The sequence below is a fragment of the Macrosteles quadrilineatus genome, unplaced genomic scaffold (genome assembly GCF_028750875.1).
Source record: "Macrosteles quadrilineatus isolate MER2022 unplaced genomic scaffold, UCM_ALF_1.0 Scaffold_5__1_contigs__length_97177068, whole genome shotgun sequence".
Lineage (NCBI taxonomy): Eukaryota > Metazoa > Arthropoda > Insecta > Hemiptera > Cicadellidae > Macrosteles > Macrosteles quadrilineatus.
This window is the reverse complement of record NW_026542598.1, coordinates 79,152,256-79,178,762: the sequence shown is the minus strand read 5'-3', so window position 1 is coordinate 79,178,762 and position 26,507 is coordinate 79,152,256. Positions and strand designations below refer to the sequence as shown.

The 26,507-nt window shown below is 35.4% G+C and overlaps 3 protein-coding genes across 5 annotated transcripts in view; 2 read left to right on the top strand and 1 right to left on the bottom strand.

The window, feature by feature from the left end:
* LOC128995024 (pancreatic triacylglycerol lipase-like) overlaps nucleotides 1-2,273 on the top strand; it is a 53,880-nt gene extending 51,607 nt beyond the window's left edge. For all 3 annotated transcript variants that reach the window (XM_054419891.1, XM_054419892.1, XM_054419893.1), the window contains one exon: nucleotides 342-2,273. In XM_054419891.1, the coding sequence (XP_054275866.1) occupies nucleotides 342-474 (133 nt within the window). In that variant the 3' untranslated portion in view covers nucleotides 475-2,273. The remainder of the gene's footprint in view (nucleotides 1-341) is intronic.
* Nucleotides 2,274-3,263: 990 nt separating this feature from the next.
* On the bottom strand, nucleotides 3,264-13,575 carry LOC128994517 (ATP-binding cassette sub-family G member 5-like). The gene is made up of 12 exons (XM_054419127.1): nucleotides 13,388-13,575; nucleotides 11,973-12,090; nucleotides 11,132-11,337; nucleotides 9,944-10,088; nucleotides 8,317-8,589; nucleotides 7,758-7,986; nucleotides 6,922-7,039; nucleotides 6,653-6,746; nucleotides 4,994-5,132; nucleotides 4,412-4,594; nucleotides 4,007-4,162; nucleotides 3,264-3,549 (listed from the first exon to the last, which is right to left on the bottom strand). The coding sequence occupies exons 1-12, from the start codon at nucleotides 13,439-13,441 to the stop codon at nucleotides 3,345-3,347; spliced, it is 1,920 nt and encodes a 639-aa protein (XP_054275102.1). The 5' UTR covers nucleotides 13,442-13,575; the 3' UTR covers nucleotides 3,264-3,344.
* Nucleotides 13,576-23,716: 10,141 nt separating this feature from the next.
* Nucleotides 23,717-26,507, top strand: part of LOC128994906 (ATP-binding cassette sub-family G member 8-like) — a 60,558-nt gene continuing 57,767 nt past the window's right edge. The window contains exon 1 of the mRNA XM_054419736.1: nucleotides 23,717-23,850. The gene's annotated coding sequence lies outside the window, so the exon portion shown is untranslated. The remainder of the gene's footprint in view (nucleotides 23,851-26,507) is intronic.

Here is a 26,507-nt window from a genome sequence, read left to right as displayed (position 1 = left end):
AGAATATCTCTGAACAGTTAATTCATCCCCTGTTAAAAGTGTTTTAGCACAGCCCCTACAAGACCCTATGTCCTATGTTGTCCTATGTTGGTGTGACGCAAACATTGCACTGGCCGGTGCCTATAGCCATGGTAATATCAGTACCGTAATAACAAACGTGTAAACATAAACATTGTGCAGAGGCTCCATAATGAATTAGTGCAACAGCTGTATTAGAAGAACCCAAAACCATGGTTATAGTGTGGCCCTTTTAAGGCAGCTGTAAGTGACTAAAATTAAAAAAACACAATTAAATTTACTTAAAGATGGACAAAAACGTAACATGAAATTTATTGTTGCAGCAAAAGAGCAACCGAAGTCAGCAGCAAATTGTGTTCTACAGGACGAGATTACGCAGAAATTCCTTCAAGAGGAACGACATTGTTCATTGACCAGTGTGACCAACCGTTGACAGCAAAAGATAAAGACAACTGAGAAATACAATGTAGCCAACTGAATGTCATCAAAGTTCTTAGAGCATGAAGATGAGACATTGTGTGAATTGCCTTTGAAACAATCAAATCTTCTCTATGACAGAACTAAGATTTCTTTAACCTACAAATCTGAAGGTCAAAATATGATTCTCATTTTTACTCTGTTGTCGTCTTATATAAATTGTGATACTTTTGACATTTTAATTGACAACAGTGTTTGTGTGTATCATCAACAGTTTTTTTTTTAGTTCTGGATACAAAATCAAAGTAAATGATTACAAGCTTACTTAGAAATGTGTTTATGTTCTGTCGTAAAGATACTTCATGTGAAATGTGGGACTTTCATACTGAATGTTATTTGTTATATGTCAAAAACATTGTCTATTACGAACTGTATAACATTGAAAATTTAAATTTAATGGATAATACTGTAATGAATGATTTAGTATCCACAGTCAAAACAAACTGATTTGTATATCATTATGACTTTGTCATGAATTTCACTTCTGGTCTACGGGTCAAATCATACACTAAACTTTACTAGTCTTGTGAATGAATCTCAACTATAATATTTTTTGGGCAATGATTGTACTATGTGCCAAACAATGGACTTAGAAAGGAAAACTATTTTTAGTATAGTATAAAGGAAATCTTAATGGTAGTTAAGCTCAAGCCAATATAGCTTTATATTTATTATTTGTGGCTAATTGATAAACTAAATATTTAAACATAGAAGAATCTTCAAAATCAAATATAAATACTGAAGTTTTTGCTTCTTTGGTACCATTGACTGATGATACTGAAATTGATTTATTTTTCTTATAGGTTATAAATTATTCTTTGCCTTGTTGGATGCCTAAAAAATTTTTAAGTTTGAATGCCGAAAGGGTATAATTTATTATAAAATAATTCACCATTCACTTCCTGATAAATTCGCACAATTTAAGGACATTGAGATAGTTCATTCTTCAGTTTCAATGGTCAATTGTACTAACAAGAATAAGGCTCTATAAAGCTCATACATTTTAAAGAAAATTAGTCAATTTTATATCGCTTGACAATGGATTTTAAACCATTCTTATCCCAGAACCCTTGTTACTTAAGGTACTGTAAAGTCTAAAGTATTATTATAAAAGACTTGTATATAAAATGTAAATATTTATATGAACATAATTCAACTACAATCTAAGTTTAAAGATCAGTTTGTGAGGGTGCAGTTTTTAGCTTAGTTAATTTTTATCCAACACTATTAGGCATATCATATTTCTATAAATTTGTATTTTTTCCTATTTCAGTGCTGACTTACTCCCAATTATTTTACCCATTTATGTTGTGTTTACAAAATGCTTAAGTTATTCATTTTTTAAATTTGGAAATACAGTACATATATTTTTTAATTTACGATTAAAGCCACATAGTTTAAAATCTTTACAATTATTGGAACTAAGTAAATATCGATTGAATTGTCACAACTTAAAGTAAAATTAAACAACTAATATAATTTTTTAAATTGATTATAAAGGTTTCAAAAAATACTTTTTTTACATTCTTACAGTAAGTCTTCATACCGCCATAGTCGTAGACTTTATGTGTAATAGGTTTATCTTGTTGAAATGTGTACATTGATGGTTTTAACGAATAAGAGTATAATCGACTATAGACACCAAAAAATAGATTCCCAATCAAAATAACCATACTTAAGTTGTGCTAGTTATACTCTTTGTTTTATTTCCAGTAATAACTTGCAAAGTACAGTGTTCGTTAACTATGTTTTTTTCAATAGACATGGTTTAGCCCCTGAGCTGAATTGATGACTATAATATAAATACCTCGTCACAGCTCTGTAGTTTCTGTAGATTACAGCTGTTTCGGCATTAAAATGCCATCATCAGATACAGAACCCAACAACAAACACACTTCCGTCAATATGTTTTTTTCCACAAACATTTTGAACCCATAAAGGAAAGCAAAAATTTAAACTAAAACAAGTTTTAGTTCACATTCACTTATTAAAAAAAGTTAAAACGTTTTATTTTAACAACAAAAAATAGTTTCTGTGTAAATTCTATATTCAAAGACAAGAGACGTTCCTACTTTTGGTTTCTATAGTCAATGAATAGTCTTTAACCAGTATGACAACTGTTTATTTACTAGAGTTCAGAAAACATACTCCCTCATACTGGTCTAATTAATGTAAAAATATTTTGTATCTATGTGTACCGTCCATGTTATTTTGTTTATTTTAGTATGTAAGCAAATTTGCCAAATATTTTTCAATTTTGTATCAGTTGTATTATTTGTTATAAATAAAATTTGTGATAAGTATTTTGTCTTTGCCCTGTTTTCTTATTTGTTAAAGAGAATTGCTCTTTTTATATAAAGTACATTTGTTACAATAAGTGACTATTTTATGTTTAAAATAGTTTGAATTTTTGTTGCTGTGAGCCGATTGAAAATATCTAGGGTTTCAAGAAATCTGATTGAGCAGATCATAAAAATCCAAGTTGAAATGATAGTTGACGGGACATAACAGCTGCTATTAGCTCTCAAGTCATTCATCAGTTTGACTTGGCAAAAAGTTTGTGTAGTTGACAGAAATAAGTAATATAGATCAGTACAATCTGTAGGTGGCTCACATCAACTAGGACAATTTTGATTTTAAAAACTGGCAACAACTTTAACATGGGGGTGGAATGTCTAGTTGTATCAATAGTCAAACTTACTATCAGTGTCTTATACATCTTCCTTCCTAACTCAAAGGGTTGAACTAGGACACACTAAGAACACAAATAGCTTAAAATACTTTAATATTAATAAATTATAAACTTTTTTTACACAAAACAATAATATTAGTCAATAGTCTTAGTGATGTTAATCTCTGAACTTGGCCTTTGTAAAGGCAGGCAGTGGGACGAGGTAGAGTAGACAGTTAGCAATAGCAAGCGAGACGGGGAATGCGAAAGCGATGCTCAAGTTGAACTCTGTGTCGATAATGTCAGAAAGATGAAACTCGGAGCTGTCTCGTCCGTACCTTTCGGTGATATAGGAGGCTCCGTCGGGGTAGCGGCAAGTCAAACTGTAAAAGACCCGTGATGTATAAATGTATCACTATTATAACATGATGGAGACATATGAGGCGGATTTTTAACCCAAATATGAATGAAAGACAAGTGGTAGTATTCATACTGTACCATTCTTTGAAAAAAAAAATAACACTTAAAGGTTGTACATTATTTTGCCTTTGAATAAGCCAACAAAAGTTTATCTTATACTTACATCTACCTATTTTTTCTATAAAAACAAACCCCTGTTACTGTTATTTAGATGCATTAGGAATTACTCCACAACTCCTACTTCTAGAATGATTTTTCATTTCAAACTCGTTTAATCAACAAAATGGTGTTTATCGTGGTAGTTATAAAAATGTTTTTTACCTCAGGGTAAAACTAATTTAGTCTGCAACGCGAGAATTAAAAACAGCTGTTTTCCCTGCAGTATGACAAATAATGTGCGTTTAAACCAGTTTTACCAACCTCCACAAGTCTTTGGTGCTGTCGTCTGCAGAAGTGCAGTTCTGTGTGACGCCGCCGACGTGGCTGAACAGCTGACTGCTTAGAAACGCGCCAGCGTAACGAGCCTGTGTCCCGTAGGTGAGGTAAACCAACCAGTCTGAGAGACCTCTATACGAACTGGATCAAATGGTTAGTTAACAATGGTTTGTTGCTATTGTAAAGTTGTGTGTAAAATCGGATCAGTTTTTGGTAGTGTTCAACTAGGGTTTCAGAAGAGCCATTACAATAACGGCTGGGTTGCTGACCTCTGTAGAAAAACTTTTAAAAAAATTTCCAATCTCAACTGATTTTCCATTGAACTCAAAAACAACCTGTTAAAAACTATGCTTTGACTTATGTGTTAGCAAATACAAATTCTACACTCACCGCAGAGCTCCACTGGCAAACACGAGACACACAAGGCTGATATAGAGACTCGCTAGCGCTGCGGTGAATGAGCTGTAGACTACCATCATGAGGGCGACCGTCTGCTGCTCGGCCAGCAAGTAGCAAGCCCACAACACAGCAGCGAACAAGCACCAGTCCTTGGTTGTCTCCATACCTGTCACCCTGCAAATAAACAATAATGTGAGAATCTATGTTCCTAAGTAGTCGTCACCAAAAGTATAGGCAAAGCCTGATTCTTTCTTCCAGGGTGGTACTTGATTAGCTTAAATTACAGGTATTTATTGCCTTAAACACCGTCAATCCACTTAATAGAAGTTTTTCATTACCATAGGCCTGATGCCTCAATATCAAATGACTTGTAATTTCTCCGGTAATCATTGCATCTGTTGAATATGACGAGGATAGAGGATTATAAGGAAAAGGAACTGTTACGAATTAATTTTTGGAATGCATTTTTGTAATGCATGAATCAGGGCAAATTTTTAATAAAAACGAGAAGGATAAAAAATGGGTTTTTTGTAAAGGCAGTGATAAAAAAATGTTAATGTAATTAATTCTCACTCAAATAATATCCTTGAGCCAGCAGCCACTGTGATCAGAGAGAAGGGGAGAGAGAAGAGCCAATAGGAGAGCAGGAATAGCGGACCTGAATACACTCCCTCCTGTGCCTCTTGGTAATATCTCGTCCGATATACGCCATCTGGAACAGAATCAGCTGTAGAGATCAGCTGTTTCAATAAAATAACACAGAGAACAACTTACTGGATCATGATTGTAAATCATGATGGTTTTAATCAGAACAGGATTTTCCTCCTACATCAATGTGAGCCAAACACCTAAGTCAAAACCCAACTAACTTTTCCTGATTCCCTCACGATTCTAAACAATTCCCACTCAAAAAAATTAGTAAAAGAAAAAGAAAGTTACCAAATATAAAAACATATACCTAGCAACTTATCTAGCTGACTAGGCTGTGACAAGGTAAGCCGGACTAGGTAGCAGACCACAGGATCAAATGGAGCCGTTCATACGAGCGTAGGGTGACGGCGATCGAGCTGCATTCGAGCTTGGTGTCGCAAACCATCGTCCCCTTCCCAGTCAAGTGTCGCAACTCATCGCAGCTACCCAGTCACCCGCTCTAGAGCTCTAGTGGCGTAGCAGTACACGTATCCTTATGGGAGCGTTCCGATCGGTAGTCGCGCTGCAGCTCACATTCTTTCCTTTGTTCTCATTGTGCGCCAGTGATGGATCCGAGTGGTTTTGATATCGATATTTTCATCTAGTCCGTGGACTTGTCACTCGTGTGAACCGGTGTATCGCCGGGTCACGAGGAATGCTAGTCAACGCAAGTCAGCTGGATAAGTCACTCGTGTGAACCGGGCCTTAGTATTACTGGATGGAACACCCTCCTAAACAAAAATAATGTCATCAGCTCTATATTTTTCAAATTAATCTACAACATTTAAACTAACAAACCTGGAAATACAGCAACAAACTGGCCTCACTACGGAACACACATCCGACCATAAACAAGAAAAGTCCCTACCCTCAGTCCTAGATCACCCCAAATTTCGTCACTTCTAGAACCTACAAGAAATGAAATAGAGGAAGAAAGATTTTTCTGCATAGATGACTCCAACGTGTGTCTGTCGCAGGGTTACCACCTTAGGTAAGGGAAAAATCGGGGCATGGCCCCCCTCCCTCCGGATTAACATAGGCTTAAATGCGGGCATAAGGAACCGAAATCGGGACTGTCCTGGCAGAATCAGGACAGGTGGCAACCCTGGTCCGTCGTCGTGTTATTTGCTCGACCTGACTGCGATATTGTAAGTATTTGTAAATATACAGACAATAGTGTTGGTGATACGAAAATAGGATAAGAAGACACCCCTGAAGATGCTACACAAGATAGTGAAATGTACTTATAGGGTGACACAAACATCTAACTCCCGCATACAGGCTAAAAATGGTAATTTAATATTGTTAGTTTTGCAATAAACTATAACAACCTATAATCAATGCTCAATTCGTAAAAAATGAGGTGCAGGAACAGTAACCTATTTAATATGATTAGAACCTTATACCAATATTCTTATCTTTCTGAAAGAGAGATACCGGAACTCCGTTCCGCCACGTTCCCCCCAGATCGAGCACTGCCTATAACAATCTCACTGAGAAGTATTGTTTCCAAACAATTATTGATTCTTTTGAGTAACTCACATGTTGTGGCAGTGGTTATGATGGAGCAGAGATACATGCAAAGCAGACTGTTAAACAGCAAACCGTTGCGAGACACAAACGTCCACGGATTGTCCTGAAACCAAACAGAAATAAGATTTTAACTTCTATGAAAACAATACAGGTTAGTTTGAACCTTAAACTCAGGTACCATACTAAATTCTTTGATGGATACACATTAAGTTAACAAATTACAGCAATTTTTAGTTTAAAAAAAATTCAAATTTGTTCATAACTTTAGAATAACCCACCTGGATGTTTTGATAAAACAGGAAGAGCAATGCTGAACAACAAGGCATCAGCAATAGTCTCAGCATCAGGTGAACAGCTGCGATGGAAGAAAGGTTAAAAACTGAAGCCAGCATTCTCCTACAATCAACATCGAATTGTGAAGATATGGATAATTGTTTATAGGATGAAATCATTTTTACAAAACATATAAATAGTCTACCATTTTATTATGAGGAAAGGAGATGTTTTGATAAGTTGAAAATCGTACTAGACATACCTACATTTTCAAAACGAAAAATATTAAACTATAAATCTAAGATTTGATTTAAGTAAAACTATAAATATTGTTTAGTTATGATTCTCAAAAATTTAGAACAATATTTTTAATTGTGAAATAAAACAACAAAATATATATTTGAGTAGGTACTTATCATAGAACACAGTAATAACCGAGGAATTAAAACTTGTAGAAAGTTGAACTCGAACTGAAAAACTTATATTGGAGATATTGGCATATTAATATAATGTAATACTAAATTTTAAGGTACAAAATAGGTATGAAAAAATTATATATTGGCCTTTTGTACCTTAAAACTTAGTACCTATTACATTAACTGATATCAATCTGAATCTGAATATATAACACAAGTAAAATAATATAACATCTGTGACAAAACGTTACAGCTATCAACTACTTACTGAAAATTAATTCAAATTTAATGTTTCAAAAACAATTCTAAAATTTGTCGATTATCTAGTATAGATTAAACTAGCAAAAAAATTTAAAAGCTATTGTTTCCATTTAAAGTAAAACTAGGACTCTTAATTAATTATAATGATAAGAGGTTTTACTTACTGATACAAAGTAAACCCAACTCGTAGACCAGAAGGTTTTCCAAACGCTGTAAAAGGAAGTTTATGACGGGGTCCCCCGTCACCCCCCATGACCACGTGGCTGACTCCGCCGGCGGAGCTTCGTCTGTACACTGCACCTTCCAATTTGAATTTCTCTACTAGCGCGATGATCTGCGTGTTGGACTCAATGAAACGCTCTCGAGACCTTCGATCCACCGTTGAAAGACACACTGGAAAAGAAATTAAAATGTTTAAGATGGAGTAAAATTATCTTGCTATTTACTTACATACCTAATAAAAGACAACGTTTAAGTTTTTTTCACAACTTGTTTTGGTAACAACACCTTAAAAACTAGTGTGTATTCTCCCAAAATAAGTTATAGGGTTTGCTTGTTTTTATCCATATAAAAAATGTGTTTTCAAACTTTTCAACAAAATTAAACGTATAGTTGTCTATACTTCATCAAGTCACAATCAACTTTTTTAGAAGTATTCTAGACAACGAAGCTAGGAATTAACACAAACTTTTCTAAGTAAAAATAAGTTACAAAAGCACTTACAATAATACATCAACGGATTCTCAAGTTGAGGGCAAGGGAAGCCGATGGTTCTGAAGTATTCCAGCATGAGCCTCGTAGGTCCTGCGTATACCAAGTCTCCAAGACAGAGGTACGCCGCGCGGTCCAGGAACGGAAACACATCGGAGCGGGGCTTCTCCATGGTGAGGATGACAATGCGACCGCGGCGTCGTGCGTGTGACGACAACATCGACACAATCAGGTACGTCGCCAGTGGATCCAGGTCTGCTGTGGGTTCGTCCAGGAGAAGTAATGCTGCAACCAGTTTAGACATGGTTGAAATGACGGAGTAGATGGAATAAAAAAAATATTTTTTATGAGTACAGAATGGTAGGATTGTTCCCTTACAAAATGAAATAGAGTTGGAATGTGGAAATTGACAGGATGGATTAATTCTTTCTAATTTGCATCTAAAATTAGATATTCTGCTAATTTTTGCTGTATCCGTATTGTATTTGTGTGTGTCCACCGAAAACTTGTTTTCAAAAGAGTTATGTTTTAGAGAAGTAAGGTGCAGAGTAAAAATTCAATGGGACTCTTAGGTGACGTCTACTCATAGCACTAATGCTGGTGTTATAAGTCAAAGTCCAACACCACCCCGCTTGCCCTCATGTACTACAACGCTCACAGTGGAGGAAGACACTTTGCCCTCTGTGATAGGAATTTCCACTTAGTTCTTTCCGCTCGGGCTGTGCCTTGCTCGTCACAAGTATATTTCCGGCACAGCATATTAGAGCTTAAAGCGCACAATCGTCCCCGTAAGCGTGTTTCCTCTGTACCTTACTTCTCTGTGGTTATTTCTAGATGAGAGAAACATAATGAAAATAGGCATAACTATATAATCCATAGAGTTCAAAGTATTCCCTGAAACTGTATTAAGTCTGAGTACTTACTCACATTTTTTATAAAACACCAATCAATAGAAAATACGAATTATTTCATTGTTAATTTTAAAATTATCAATTAAAACACGTGGAATTTTACATTGAAAATTTTTTGAGGAAGCACACATAGGCAATATTAGAATACCAACTTGTGACAAAAACAATGAAAAGCACTAAATCGAAAAACATTTTGAAATTTATGTTAGTGCCATAACCTTAAAAATATTTAATATAAATAAGCAAAACCATTACATATGTTGTATGAAAATATTCAAAAACTACTACTTTCGACTATGGATAGAACAAGATATTCCATTCTCTTGTTTCAGATAATGTAATGTATTCAGTTTTAGATTGAATTGAGGCACCGACATTTTGATTAATCACTGGTTTGTGTTAAAACTTTTAAACACTGTGAAACTAAACAGATTAGTAGTAAACTATAACATTAATGTCCTTGTGACAAAAACTAAAATAGGAAACATAATTTTATCCTGCATCTTACACACTCTGTGAAGTAGCTTATTATATTAAACTATATTTTTTTCATTAAAAATAGCTTTAGGTGGTCCATTAGAGGTGGGTCTTTACTCTTTTTCAATCTCAAAAGTCAATGATTATGCTCTTTAGTAGCTATTTTCAGGAAATAAATATTTCAAAAGCTCTAATTTCAAACAAGAGAAAACAATCAGCTGATTTGTGTTACATCAATCAAAGCTTGTTACCAGGATCCTTGATGAGCTGCATGCCAACTACAAGTCTGCGATGCTCACTAGTGGTGAGGTTGGCAACATTGCGTCGAGCCACCTGACTCAACGCCAGGTCTGCCAACACCCCTCGAACCCTTGAACTCCTGACATAGCCTGATACCTGTCACCATTACATATTATCAAACATTTGTTCAAAACTGTGCTACCATATGTGTTTTGCATCTAAGTTTCAGGCCCGCTTTTATAAACGGGCAGAATGAGTATGCCCAGGCCCAGGGGCACTGGGCATCCCCTAACAACCGCCTGCCCGCACTAGGAAAAAAGGGGGTACTGCTTTTGGGTTTGCCCAGGGCTCCACTGACCCTTAACGCGGCCATGCTATGTTTCATCCAGGAGCCTTAGATATAGTTTTAAAGATTCAAATTATTTCAGTATGAAAAGAACAAAAAACATCAATGTGAACGTAAAACCACTGATGTTAATTTGAGATGCTAACACCCCATAAGAGAACAAGTAATACGTCCAAAGCACCCCAACTTTTGGAAAGAAGTAATTGAAAATGTACATATATAAATTAGAGTGACAGATTAATTAATTAAAAACCAATTTTAAGGATACCTAAAATGTTGGAGGCGATATTACTTGTGATTCCTATCGAAGAAAACTCTTAACATGGAAAAATGTATTCTCTGTGAATCGAGAAATATCAGCTGATGTTGTGGTTTATGTAAATTTTTGTATGATACATTGTTAAATTAAACAGATGTCCCTGCTTGAAAATGTTGTTATAGTAGGGTAAATGATATTGATAATTTTATTTATAATTATCTTGACAATGTGAAAAAGCTCGGAAATGTCTTCTTTATACCACAAGATAGTGCCACACTTCACTGAATACATTTTCTCTATCCAATTCGATAACAATATTTAATTTATTTTATGAACTACCTTCACATTCAATAGTGATAGACTCTAGTCCAGAACCGTTTTACTTACACATTGCTGGGCCTAGAGAGTCACGGTATTATTACATAACTATAAAAGCAATCGGTGATTGGCGAGATTTAAACTCAAATCTTCAAGAACCAAAAGTTCTAGCTCTACCACAAGACTATTAAGCTCCTATAACTGTGTTTCTTACATCTTCTTATGTAAAATATTGTAATTCATGTAACATATTGTAATACAACACATTGTAATTACCTGTGAGCCGACAGTGAGATTGGCTGCGTAGTGCAGAGTCTGCTCCGCAGTTAGGCTGGGTATGAGGTCTGTACGATGACTGACATAGCCACAGCTGCGCTGATACAGACTGAGTGTCATCGGGGTTCCATCTAGTAGGATCTGTCCTCGGGTCGGGCCTCGGCTACGGCGAGATATCACCTCAAGCAGCGCTCTCTTACCACTACCTGAAATATCAAGGAATAGTGTTGTAAGATATTGTATAGGTTCCAGGCTGTATCTCCAGTATTTGAGACTATTTGGGCTGATGAAATGTCAATTAAATAAATAAATGATATATTTATTTTTTAAATATCTTGTAAGTAAAATACAAAAACAATTTTTTCCCATCTTAGGTTGGGTTACTTAAATTTGTAAAATTGGATATGTTAAATGTTTTATATAGTGTTTGATTTAGTGGGAAATACTATGGAAAGAAATACTGGAAGCATTGACTATTGCAAAGCTAACAGCTAAATATTTGTTTCACTTGTGTTTGAGTTTGAGAAGTACAAAATTGTCTCTTCAGGAGCAGGAAGGGAATTAGTGAAATGAGCACAGAGCACTAAATAAAAATTCTTATTTAGTGCTCTGTAGAAATTCGAGGATTGATTCATGGTAAGATTCTAGAAATTAAACCCTGTGTTCAATGACCTTTGCTCAACTGTGTAAATAATAGGTCGATAAAGATGCTGCAGTGCTGCAGTTTAATTTGATTTCATTAGTTTTTTATTTAATTTCAGTTTCTCTATTTACAATCAAACACTGACCACACACAAATCAACTTGGTGCAAGACTACAGTTCACGAGGAAGCGAACTTACCTTTGGATCCGAGGATGGCCAGGACCTCTCCAGCGCGGACTTCTAAGGAGATATCCTTCAGGATCAATCCTGTCTGTACACTTCCACACAATCTCTGAAGACAGGACCCTGGCTCAACCTAGACAGTATATGAGTTACATAAATGTATACACATCTTTGGTAAAACACGAGTAATACAAACCTTATTTTTCTAGCATAACAGTGTTAAATTAACATCGTACTCTACAGAAAAGAATTTTGTGCATACAAAATTTTATTTCTTGGTAGGGAAGAATCTGGATTATTGATGGTCCAGATTTGTTACGTCTGAATTATCAACTTTCTACTGTAGCCTGCTTTTGCTAGGTAATGCATTATTAGCTTAAATTGGGTTAAACAACTAAGAAATTTTAACCAGTGTACTAGAGATGAGCATCGAAAGTCGATGTTTTGAAACATCAATGTTTTTCTATATGTTCTGTTTTTTACATCGATTCAAGAGAGATTCAAGAGATTCAAGAGATTCAAGAGAGATTCAAGAGATTCAAGAGAGAGATTCAAGAGATTTATTATACCATTAAGTAAATAAATACAATAGGTAACGTCAAACTATTCTAAAATAAACATCGATGGTAGAGTACCAATGTTTTTGTCGAGAACATCGATATATTTGGCCAAGTATTGAAATATCAATGTTTTCCATGACTGAATTGTATTAGTTTTAGGTTAATTAGCATTGCAGCAGAGAGAGAAGACAAAAAACTAAAAAAAATTGACTGAAATCAATGTATTAGCCCCGAAAACATCAATGTTTTTGCGAGATGTTATCGGTTCATTGATGATTGATCGATGCTCATCCCTACAGTAGATTAATACTTAAGTAATCCAATATTTAATAAAATTATTAATTTCAAGTTTATTCACAAATTATAAAACTGTGATTGATACTTTAAGGCATTAAATTTAGGAAATTCGCTGTTTTTTAAAAAAGGCAGGAAAATTTTGCTATGCAAATTAATTACTAGACCATAAAAGATTAATAGGAAGAATTTAATGTTGTTTATAATATTTCAAAAATCTTTGAACATTCAATTAATTGACATTATTTATTTTTATTTAAGAGTTTTGCGTCTACTCTCTTCAACCCTTAAATCTGTGACATGACCTCAAAGATAGATAATTATTTTTCATTATTCACATGCAAAATAAGACTACTAGCTTACAAAAAAAACTCTCAATAAAAAATGTTTATAATGAATTTATTGTTTTAAGTACAACAATACTTCAGTTACCAAAGTTGATAGTTTTTTATTAGCTGGAAAAACTCAAATAATTAATTAACAACTACGGCAAAATCAGTTTCTAATAAAAATAAAGTAAAAAAGTTTAAACCATAATGTCAAAGTGACATTTGTAAAGGCATTTCCATAGCTTACCTGGCCAGTGTGGAAGATGTTGGTCAATTCCAGAGTGTAGTCGTTTGCCAACATGTTAAAACAGATGTAGACTATAAATTAAACGAAAATCATAACTCAAACTATAATAAACTCAATTTAACATAACAATTTATCAAAAATATCATTGACAGTTCCCCACATCCCTGTTGAAGGTAACAGATGTTGTCTCTCTCTGACGCCAAAGCGGCAAGTGTCAAAACAGTGCTGCCAACGTTAACAAAGTGGAATTCCCGACATTGTGATTAATTCCCTTTGATATAAGTCCTAGCAGGTGCAATACTAAACAATTAATTTTAAAATTCAGTGTTTACTTTATGTTTAAAACTGTAATTAATTGTATTATCATTATTTTAATCAAAATTATTAGTTTCCATATAGTTACTTAATTAATCCATATTAAATATTGAAAGCGTAAATTGATTAAAAATAACGATTAAATAAAAAATCTTGGGTTTCCTGAGTTCCTGGTTTTTCTTTTTTGAGCGGCGTCAAATACAAAAAATTTAGGCGGTTTGAGGGGAAGTGATTTCATCCCCTTCACCTTACCCTAACTTTGAAACAACAGCTGACAGCTGATCAGCTGATTTGTACTAAGCTAAAAAAAAATGTATCGTGATTAAACTTCACGCTGAATCCTACGACGAATGAACGATAAAACTAATTGCAATACTAAACTGTAAACTGTGTAATTTTTGTTGTACTAACTATGCTATTTATTAACAATTCATTACAAAGAGTAAATTGATTATGTCATTTTACTGTCATTTTAAAAATAATCATGTGTTTTCAAACCACTTCCTAGCATCATTTCAATATGATCAGGTTTTTAGTAAGAAAGAATCGATCCTTGTGCATTTTTAATACCTTACTGTATAAGTTATTTGGTCTAATCCTGATCTGTTTCTTGTTATATGAGGCATATTTTAAATAATTGCCTCGTCTGTTACTTATACAAGCCACTTATATTCCCATTCGATATTTTCCATGGGAACAATGGAAATCATCCTTTTATATTACACTGGGAAATTAAAATACTTTAATTATCACTCTGGGAAATCTCTATGAATTAATTGACTCCATCATTCCATCGCCTTGAATTCTGAGGTTACGGTTAGTATTTTCTTCAAAACTGATGTCAACGCAATCGCCTCCGGAACAAAATACACGTACACCTGAACAAACATTTCAAGGACATTATTTGAAACAGCAGGCTGACCACGGAAATTTCCCTTCCACAGTTCCACGCAAGAGTGAAGTTGGCACTACTGAGTAGCGGCAACAATCAACAGTTGCCCGTTCACAGGAGGATAGTGGGAGGTTCGGATGTTGCAAAGCAGTTCAACCTCCTAGATTTTCCTCATCGGTAGGATGATACAAAGCAGGGTCATCTAGCTAGACTGGACGTTGGACTGGACCGTAATTCCCTCCCTGCGGTTAAGAACTCACTTTGGAGCCTCACCCTCACCTCAAAGGTTTGATTTTTGGTCCGAGTGTTTATTATTGTGATTACCGAAAGCGTCTGCGAAGATTTCGCTATCGAAAGCCACGATTTCGCCGCAATCGCAGGAGACGAATACGAAGTTTTTGCGACCGCGAAAGATGTTCACGATTTCTCCACGACCACATGAGACGTGCATTATTTTTCTGCAATTTCGGGAGATGATCTCTCCGCAAACGGAGAAGATTTTCATTATTTCATCGTGGATGTAGGAGAAGCTCGTGATTTTGCCACGACTAGCTCAAGATTTCGTTGCGATTGAAGAAGCTCAAACCGAATGTAGTATAATGAATTATTTTTTCAATCAATATTCCCCAAAGCAATTCGATTTTCACCCGACCTGAAAAAATAAAGCCAGTCGCGCAAACCCCAATATTATTGAATTGAAACACTTATCAGCCTTATTACCTGGCCTACTACTTTAGGTTTATTCACACAATGGATCAAATACCAGGTCGATTTACGCACCATTGCAATAGCCCCAATTTTCTAAACCCTTAAGCTCCATCAAATTAAAAATCAGACAAGAAGGGCTTCTCTGGAATGAGTCGCCAGCCAGGGGCCATGTAGATTCAAAATATGGCCCTTGATCTACCTCCTAGAGACCTTCCTCATCGATGGTAGGATGTTGCAAAGACGTTCTACTTCCTAGACCTTCCTCATCGATAATAGGATGTAGCAAAGACGTTCTACTTCCTAGACCTTCCTCATCGATAGCAGGATGTAGCAAAGACGTTCTACTTCCTAGACCTTCCTCATCGATAGCAGGATGTAGCAAAGACGTTCTACTTCCTAGACCTTCCTCATCGATAGTAGGATGTTGCAAAGACGTTCTACTTCCTAGACCTTCCTCATCGATAATAGGATGTTGCAAAGACGTTCTACTTCCTAGACCTTCCTCATCAGTAGGATGTCGCAAAGACGTTCTACTTCCTAGACCTTCCTCATCAGTAGGATGTAGCGAAGAGGTTCTAACTCCTAGACCTTCCTAATCATACTCTGTGTCATGTAGCCATCCTCCCATTGGGACGGTTTCTAGGCCAGGGAGTCATCAGGAGGCCGTGAGACTCCGGAAGGTTTCTTAACAAAGCTGTTTTAATTATGAAGCCGTTTCCACCTAATTTGCATCTGTTCTCATGACATTGTACATGTTTTGATCTGGCAAAACCGTCTGATAGACTTGATTGTTGAAGTTATAACTTCACCATCCTTGGCGAGCAATCCTTGTTGATTCAATTTCCACTTAAAAATTTAGTACCTGGGTACTGAGCCATGGCTCGTTATAGTTTATTTATATTGTAAAAGCAATATAAGGAAACTCACGTTTGATTTACAACTAATTTTGGGTTTCATTATTTAAGTTTCAGTGGAATTTCAATTTATATTGTGATGGAAATTTTAACCTGGAAATCCTAAGAGACGTAAATTTTATCCTCCAGTCAATTGTAAAAATCATTCGTTTATAATAATAAATATATACTCGCAAGAACATTGTTTTAGTAGTTTGTTTGAATAAAAACAGATTATTGATTTTTTTTTTGTTTAAATTCTAATTTACATAAAATAAATATAATACTGATTTCACTGTTAAAACAAAGTTTGCTAAAACATTTCCTCAGTTCTTCGGGGTTAAGCTTTGATAAGAGAGAGCCAAGTAAAATAATAGGCATTTGATCGAAACCATTTTTCCCTATATCGAGTAACTTAATCATCAGTGTAATCTTTGCTCAATAGTAACAGATATGTTTTCCCCTTTTTACTGTATATTGTAATTTGCTAGTATACTGTGGATGCCTTGTTATAAACACATGTTGCATTTTTTTGTTTACTTTTTCCTTGTTATTTTGTCCAACCAACATAGTTACTTGGAAATCAATATGGCCAATGTTAAATTTTTTAAATTTCATATGAGTGGTGTAGCGAAAATCAAAATACGAATTTCCTAACGCAGTGGCTGTCAATCACGCCAACACGTGCATAAGCTAAAAGCTAAAAACGTATTTGATTCATCAATAATTTTTTTCCAAAATCAGTGTTGCCAGCAGCAGATCCGCCGGATGCAGTGATGCTAAACACTTGTCTGGTTCAAGATTACAAGAGGAAGTCTAGAGGTACGTGCTTTGCAACTGGAAGTAACGGAACCGGAACTGGTTAAGTGACTGGTCACGTGGTACTGGCACTCAACCAACACCGAAAAGTGGGTGAAGTTTTCCATTAAACATATACTCACCGACAGACTTCCATCCTTATGGATCTGAAGACGATTTTAAGGTTAGTTTCGTCCGGTATATGTAGAAAGAGTTTTTAGATTTTCCATTTTAGTTAGGTTAGGTCGCATCATTATTTCACAGTCCTCTTTTTAGAGCTTCTGGTAAATTAAAAAGAATCTTCTGCTTAAGACTCAAAGACGTTCAAAGTGAGCTTCTATAAAAAAAAGTAAACTTTCATAATACCTATCGCTACAATCTCATTACTTATGTATTGTGACTTATTAAGCGTAATATCCAAATAGTAAAACCACCCCTAAAATAATATAGAGACATAATTCGACACAAGCTCACTCAAACACTAACAAAATTAAACACACATAAAAACAGAGTTCTAATTTTACAGAATGAGAAGTCTATTCACAATATTCGTTGTCAATGGTAGAGTTTAAGAAACGACAAACATCGTGTGAATAAGGGAAGACATTTTACATGTTTTGCTGTTAAAGAATATGTATTTGTATTTAAGTGTACGAGGTATACTATGATTGTACAAGTACAAGTACAAGTGAAGTACAAGTGATTGTAGAGGTAAACCCCGATATGAAGAAGATGTAATGAAAGACGCTGAAGACTTCGGCGCAACCGATCGTTCGAGTCTCTTTGATGCGTTAACCTTACAACAACAGGTTTTAACAAGTAGAACGCATAGAACGTTTCACTTTTTATTCTTTTTTCAGAACTTACGATTTCAACTTTGAGAAGCCCGCACAAGGTTAGGCCTACTTTAATCATGCTTATATGAATAAAAACTTAGTTAAATCCTGGTCAGTTAGGCTATCTAAAAAGATTACGTTTATGCTACTTCTGTTTTTAACTCAGCTTTCATCTCAGTTTTGGGGACAGGAAAACAATTGGTTTACCAACATCACTATCTTTATGATTAAAAGTTTAATCTTTGTCGTTAACATATTGTTTAAGGTTTTAAATTAGGCAGTACACCTTAATTGAGATAAAAGAAAATTATGTCAACATTTCGTTGTTTAAGAATTTCTAAACCGCGTCTCATGAAGATCCTCTAGCTTTCTTCCTCTAGCTATTGTGCAATGGTATGGGAGACAGTTAGGTGTAGTTGTCGCAATATAACTGTGATGGGTTGACCCCAGTATTGTCATTGGGTCCGGACCCATGCCGTGGCCAATGGACAATGGAAATGTCGGCTAATCTCCTTGTGGTGGAAGAAAAGATTCAAGAATGTCTAATTTCCAGGTAATGTTGGAGAAACTATAGCAAAGTAAACTGCAATAGTACTGTACAACATAAATGTGTTTCCTGGTAATACCATAGACTAGGTAGTATTGGTTATCTTTGGTAATACTATGGAAGGTCACACTTTGGACAACAGACCTAATTTTGAAGGAGTTCATGAATGTATCTGTTATGTTTCTAGTACGAAATGAACAGTTTTCCTTTCAGTCGGGACGGATAAATTAGGCTCTTATGTTTTCAAATGGATGTTTTTACGTGCTTCAAAAATGTTGTCCAGTCCGAAAAATGTTGAAAGCTCGGGCAATAGTAAATTTATTGAAACAAGTTATTCAATTCATGCCTAACGAATAGGACACCTAAGAGGAGGGGAATGTGTAAGGCATTTTAAGTATGGACCATTAATTCTGAAATGATAGTGTGATTACGCAAGAAGGCACATTTTAAGCTGAGTTTAGACATTTAAAAAATAGGTGAATAATGACGATAAATGAGATAACAAATTTGTTGTGGTTTAAGATCAGCTGTTTTTGGTCAGCACCATTAATTGAAATCACAATAATCAAGAACAGCTGGTCCAGTTTTAAACCACCAATATGCTTCTGATTTTACCCTGTATCAAACCAGTAACATTTAGACTATTTATACGTTTACTACATCCACTAAATTTAGTGTTGGATCTCACACATGCTCCAAAACCACCAACGTCGGGTAAATCCACCTACACTTTGATCCTCGCCGTAATCCTTTAGTCCTTCTTGATCCTTTTATTCTTATTTTATATCTTGATTACCCGCATCACTTTGACTTTCCCTCGAGTAGGCGGATCACGACCTGACAAGTTTGATAAGAGGATACACAGTCGGACACACATGCGAGAGAGTGAGAGCGAGAACCGTAGAGAGATGGAGAGATGGAGATATGCACGCGAGACTGGGGATGAAGATGCAGACGGTGAACACAGGTACTTTCTCACATGGAGATTAGTGTTGCTGGATAATCAGATGGAAGAGGTCTGGGAGGATGCTGAAATGTGCCATGGACTGGATTAGAATGAAATGGAATGAAGTGTAAATACACACAAAACCAGCTCTGTTGATTGACTTTTCGTTGATGGACGCTCAGAACATCTAAATTGTTTCTTACAGCTAACCTCAAGACCAGTGAACCTTGGTGGTGGACAGGGAGGTTGTACTGTCTCAAATATTTACGTTACTGCTGGATAATCAGTTGGAGGATGTCTGAAAGGAGGCTGAAGATGGGTCAGGATAGTAAGAAATAAGAGATTAGGAAAGGAAATGAATTAAATGACGCTTTTTTGTTTATTTGAACTTAGAACCTCGTGGTAATTTCTTGCAGTAATCCTTAACGGTGAAAACGGAGATTGTACTTTCTCATGACACATTTCATTTTTCTTGTTGGGTAATCAGGCATAAGAAGTATAAATGGAGGCTGAATATGCGTTAAGTGAAGGGTGTGATATGAAGAGGAGATGATGAAAATGGAGTAGTTTCGACATAAGACTGGTTGGACGAATATGGTTTGGTTTCAAAAAGAACAAAAATGTGAAATGTAGAACGGGTAAAAGAACGTCGATGGAAAAATTACGAAGATGTATACGGTTTTCCGTCGTCAGTAATATGTTTGTACGTGGAAAAATATTACTCTGGATGAAGTCTTTCCAAGGAAAGATATTAAACCCCAATTTATATAAATTAGTGGTTTTAAACTGCACTCTTATTGGAACGAGTGTGTGTCAGTATCAGCACGTATCAGAATATATTTTTAGCTTAAATCGAGTAGCTAGCTTAATATACCACTAGGTAGGAGAAACTTACAAGCAAAGGTTAAACATGATGGCATAGCTTTTATTTTGTTGCCATGGAGACGAACAAATATTTACCTCCTAAAACTACACCTCAGCCTGAAAGCACGGTGTCAGGGCCATAGTTTGATGTTAAATCGGGAATACACTTATAGTTTTCATTGGTAGGTGGACCGAAAGAAAGAATGAAAAGATTTTTGTGTATCAGTTTACTAATTTATTATGAAAAGAGACTTACATATTCAAGCACGAGTTGTGAGAGTCAACTCCCAATGTGAACGCTATTCTAGTAAACCACATTGTACATGCAATTCCAGGAAGATATCCCCAATCATTGTTTTGTAGGAACTAGTTTTATGTTTGACGTCAAAGTATTTAATCGAGGTTGCGGCATTTTCTTCACCGATCACGTCCGATCATTTTGCTGTGGCAATTCTTGCACCAGAAGCTTTACAGAACTTACGAAACTGTGTTCACAGGCATCATCGGGAAAATGGAGCAACGTTCATAGAAAAGTATACCAGTTGGTCCATCGGATGAATCGTATTAGATACCATTTTGAGAAAGCAAAGAGGTTATCTTGGCGAGGCAACTTTTAAAAAGTATATAGGTTGGCTAAAGTAGTAAAATTGCTCAAAAATTAACTAATCCTTCAATTGAACAGCACTTGCAATAATTAATAACTCAAACAAAGCATCTCCCTATATTTAATCAATTTTCAGGAGTCTATGGAAAATACAAAAAAGGTTCAACGACATCTACTGGAAACTACTGACCAATATCACTTACACCAACCATTAACAAAACTTAGAAAAAAACAACTCAATAGTCTTCTAACCATGTGATGACAAAAACAATAGCACTGTAAGGTAATAGTTACAAAACGAGTATTTCAGTAGATATAAGTTTTTCCTCTGAGGACAGGCCTGTAGATAATTTAGGGAAATATTACTACAATTAATCAAATCATAATTAAATATTGAATTATTAATTCCACTATTCATTGATTTGACTATAATCCGTCCATATTCCTCGAACATCGTCTATTTTGAATTTATATCTGGACCTCAGATGACAAGAAAGAAACACACTTCAGAGTTCAGACGATTGTGAAACATGTTGCTCCAGTAGCCATTGTGTTTGGGCAGCGATCACATCTTTCCAGTCATGCAAAAAGGAACTTTCCCTGACAAATATCAGACCATAATTAATCAATTGGGCATCCTGGGCTCGTGCTTTACTAAGGCAGTCTAGTGTCATGGTTTTTGCGTTGATCACTTTCGGATGAAGATTTGCAGAAGTGCAACAGCAACGCTTGATTGATAACACTTCCCGCCAATTTTCATGTCTTGAGTCTAGAAACCTGTGAAATGTTTGATTAAGAGTGTTCGGAACAGGAAGAATCACAATAAACTGTAGTTGGTGATTGTACCTAGAGTATTCCACTTCCCATCAATCAAGAAGAGTACGATTTTTTAACGTTTTTAACATATATCTAACTACTAGGTGGTTTTTTTGGAATACATTAAGATAGTAAAGTGGATATTATTCCTGCAATTCAATTCAGTTGTTGAAAACAAGCAGCTCATAACATTACGCTATTTTCACTTTTGATGGTACTGTAACTTCTTCATTCTATAAAACCCTTGGTACGTTTCTTTGTGCCAATTCATTGAAGATAAAAAACCTAGGTGTTTACGATAGTGAAAAAATAACGGTAGAGTCAACATGGTGTTTCGTTTTGAATTATGGCCTGTTATCACTATTGATAGTGTCCCGCATTGCCAGGGTGTACCGTTATGTAGTGAGACATGCTGTACTCTTGTTCCCTTTAGGTTTGGTTAAGTATAATTAAAATTATAGAATCATCGGTCGTTATCAGGCAGCCGATGCGGAAGGGGCTCGCCATCTGATCGCCCTTAGCTCGGTCCTGAGTACGCTGTGACTACTTGAAAAGATATTCCAAATTATTCCGATTAAAAATATATATTCCTTCATCTAGTCGAAACTATGGCAGACAAGTGTGCGAAGTGTAAAGTGGGCGGGAGAGATGTCGTGAAGTGCACGGAGTGCGGCGAAGTGCTTCACTTGACTTGTGCTGGACTGAACGTGCAGAGGAAGAATAGTAACATACACCAGTTTAAGTGTGACACATGTAAAGAGTCGGTAGCATCCATTTCGAGTGACAGTGACGGTGAACTGTCGTCGCTACTGAAAACAATTAACACTTTGCGCTTTGAAATCACCGATAGACTAAATAAACTGTCTGAAAAGAAGAAGAAGAATATAAATGTATCCATTCACGGTAAGCTTCACGAAATCTATGTTTACTGTAGTAGTATAAAGAAAATGTGGGTCTGTCTATCTGTGTGCATGTGGGGAACGTTTTTGGTGGTTAGGGGTTTAGTGGGAGGTTAATCTGATAGTTTATGTTGTAATTTGCCTAATTCCGATAGCACTTTGTGACCTTGATTTTTAGAATTTGTTTAAAAAGTTTTTATTTATTTTTGTATACAATATTACTCCCACTCACCAGTACACTCGTAGGATTAATTTATTTTATTTTTATTTTAGTGGCTGCAGCCTAAATTATACATAAGACATTTTTTTAAATGACTGTAATTGTTTATTTGAAAGAAAGTCAAAGACATTTTTATTTTTATTTGTTGACTTAAAGCAGTGACGTATTTTTTGTGCATATGATTGCAGGGTGTTGAATGAAATGAAGTGGATGATTTTTGTAGCATTGTTACTGACTTAGATTAGCTGAAAAGCCCAATGATGATCAAGTACAGCTGCCAGCTGGGTGTAGTTTCGAACCGTCAAAATGCTGCTGAACTTTTTCAGGACGAACCGGTAACCATCAAACCATCTGATTGTATTATGCGAGAACTTTAAACCACCACTATCTACTATTTGTTGAATTCTGGCATTCTTGCACTTCTTTATTCCATTTTTACACTAAGGAGATAACGGCCACCCCTTAATTTGCAGAGAAATCGATGAACCACATTTGGTATTGGTAAAGTATAGCATTTTCTCTTGTTGACAGATGAATGAAGTGGGATATTTCAATATAAAAAATTAGAATAACTTTGTACTTAAGCCCCCTGCAGCCGACACTGTTGACTGATGCCAAAAAGTTGTTTTATACATCTTTACAAAAGCCTGGCATATTTTTATTTATTGCTTTAATCAAACGCAGAAGTCAAATCAATCTAAGATACCAAACTCTTGAGATCCTTGAAGAACACCAGACAACAATAAATTACAAATCAAAAACCCGTTACTCGTAGAAAGTCATTTAGGTTTAGACAAGTGACAAATGGTCGATGATTGTCCCTGTACTGAAATAAAGTCCTGGATCCTGGATCATCCTAATAACATCCTTAACAGGCGTATCGTCACTATACAGGTGTGTCTGTCTGTGTGTGAAGGTTGGTACTCGTGATACCTGTTGGTTGGCATCACTGACAACACTACCAACCTAACCTCAGTGTCTACCTGTGTGTTTGACGTTTACGTTTGTCCGTCATCCGCTGTTTTGTGTTGTGTTTATCTCAACAATGTCCGTTGTTTTAGTGTAGTTTTGTGTGTGCTGTGTTACCATGACAGTTTTCATTGTTGGATATTTACATTTTGCAACGTAAGTTTGTTTTATACTTGTTGCACGTTTGTTTTTCTACGGGTGTATTTGTGTGGGGTTTGGGTTTGCCTTGTTCACTATTTGTTGCAATTTTGTTTCCTTGAGGATTTGGATTTGTTTTGTTTGATAGTAATTTCAATTTCCTAACTATCCTATTGTTGCATTTGTGTTTGTATGGTTTTTATGATGATGTGTGTTGTTACGGACTACGTCTAGTTCCCCTTCCTCAATGTGTAATTTGCTTTGCAAATGCGCACGATGTGCAATGAGCATAACATAATTATTAAATAAATAAATTATCCTAATTTCGGATGAATTACGATTTACCATTTACATAACACACGTGGTAAGTTTGATTCACGCACAAGACTATTTGACATTCCTTTTCTAAAGGATTTTTGCAATTCCGATATAGAAGATGAGAATCGTATCATGAAATAGCATTGGCATTTTTCTTTGATTTTTAAACATTGAAAAAGCTACGGGAATAAAAATTGTTGCAATATAACACGGTGAATAGAATTTTGATTGACAAGTGAGTTATTTGTGAATATTATGGTGTTTAAAAAATGTACAATCAATTGGAATTTAGTTGCAAAATTAATAGGCCTAACTTTTGAAAAAAATATTGAATTCTTCTTCTTCTTCTTTGAGTCTTATTGTTGTTTTACTTTACTAGCCTATCATGTGTTAACAAAGTTTCAAAACCCCACAGGATATAGTACATATCAACGTTAGCAATAACATTATAATCATATTTTTTTACATTACCGGTACTTGTTTATATTTAGCGTGTATGGAATGTTATCGGCAGATTCCAAAATCTTATTATTCACGATTTTCTAAAGAATCTAACATTGAGATCAAACGGAAAAGCGTACAGATTTCCACTTCAATAAACCGGAAATATATGCATTATAATCAGGTGTATGTTACACTATCATCTCTTCAGATCACTTTAGACATCATCTGGTTGGGAAGAGGTTGAGGTTGAAGAGGCGGCCTGGTTGGAAAACCGGTTCCCTCAATATGGCTGAGGAAGTGCAAAATATCAATGGGAAGCATCTGTCTCAAACCGCACGCGTTTGTCTAATGTAGAGTGATTAAGTAATTAACTATAATTATTATGATCGCTGTTCGAACGCTCGGCATGAAAAACAAATTGCAATCGGCAATAATACTGTAGTACAGAGAGATAGTTACGATACTTACACAGGTTAATATAATTTGAGGATAATAGTTTCTAAGGAAGACAAAGTCTTTGCAATTTGTAATAATTATTTTTTGAATCTTAATTCTTCATGGAACTTCTCTATTTGCTGGCTATTATTGGCTGTCGGCTGTTTTCTACTGATTTACGCGTGTACACCATATATTACCAAGTTTTTTTTTCTTGATGGGCATAAAAACTAGGTAAATTTAAAATTCTCCTGTTAAGTTATTCTTATGTAGTAAATAATAACTTGTGTTATAGTTGGCTTGTTTATAAACATATTATTTTGACAAAATATGGAAAATTTATTAATTTCGTCGTAAACTTTTAACATTTTACTAAAAATACACACACACTTTATTAATTAAATTATTATTGTTACCTTACAATATCCGTTTAGTGTTGGTAGATAAACAACTACATGTTTCGTGGCGACTGCCACATCCTCAGGTTATCCTCTTCTCAGATTCGTCATCAATTTAAAACATAAAACACAGAACACACGTAGAAAAACACATTACATTTATTTCTGTACCGTGACGGTGCGTGCACGCATTTGGTCGGGCCGGCATCGAACGTTAACCAGAAGTTTATCTCTTCATTCTGTGGCTGAAGAAGGTTTACGACTTAAATTACGGATCTCCTTTTCCCGTTTCTGTTCAGAATTTGAGCCAGTTCCTCTCTTGTAAACGTAAAATGTGACTCCATTGTAAGATTTATTAAAGCGTCGACCAGCAAGGTTTCTGTAAGCGGCCCATGATTTAAAGATAGTAGTTTATTTACAGAACGGTGCGTCTAAAGAAAATAAGCTGTACGTACACAATTTTTATATACAATATAACACACTGTTAAATGAAGTGATGTTTGATTTGTAATTTGATTTATTTTCAGAATTATTGAGAATTTTAATGTCTATCAGACTACAAAATCTAAATCATGGAAAATGTTCCTAGAACTACTGTATTAAGACATCCCATCTATTTGGATCAGCTGTCACCAATTTTTTACTAAAAAAGAACGTAGTTGTGTGAGCCAGTCACAGATTGCGCTAGTGTCTAAAACTCTATTTTGTACCTTATTTTTTGTTCCTGACATAGTTGCTGGGTCACAACAGTTGCTATAGCTCATAATAAGTCATTCCATCAGTTTGACTTGGTAAACACAATCGTGTAATCGGCAGAAATCAGTAATTTAGATCAGCGCAATCTGTAGGTGGCTCACATCAACTAAGACAAATTTGATTAAAAAACTGGCTAAAGACATCCCATCTATTTGGATCAGCTGTCACCAATTTTTTACTAAAAAAGAACGTAGTTGTGTGAGCCAGTCACAGATTGCGCTAGTGTCTAAAACTCTATTTTGTACCTTATTTTTTGTTCCTGACATAGTTGCTGGGTCACAACAGTTGCTATAGCTCATAATAAGTCATTCCATCAGTTTGACT

Bases quoted from the DNA above. Each gene is read 5' to 3' on its own strand.
- LOC128994517 (XM_054419127.1), bottom strand. From the start codon at position 13,441: ATGTTGGCAAACGACTACACTCTGGAATTGACCAACATCTTCCACACT. The intron at 10,089-11,131 runs GTAATTACAATG...TAATGGTGACAG, and splicing joins ATCTCACTGTCGGCTCACAG to GTATCAGGCTATGTCAGGAG. The intron at 4,595-4,993 runs GTGAGAATTAAT...GTTTATTTGCAG, and splicing joins GGCTCAAGGATATTATTTGA to GGTGACAGGTATGGAGACAA.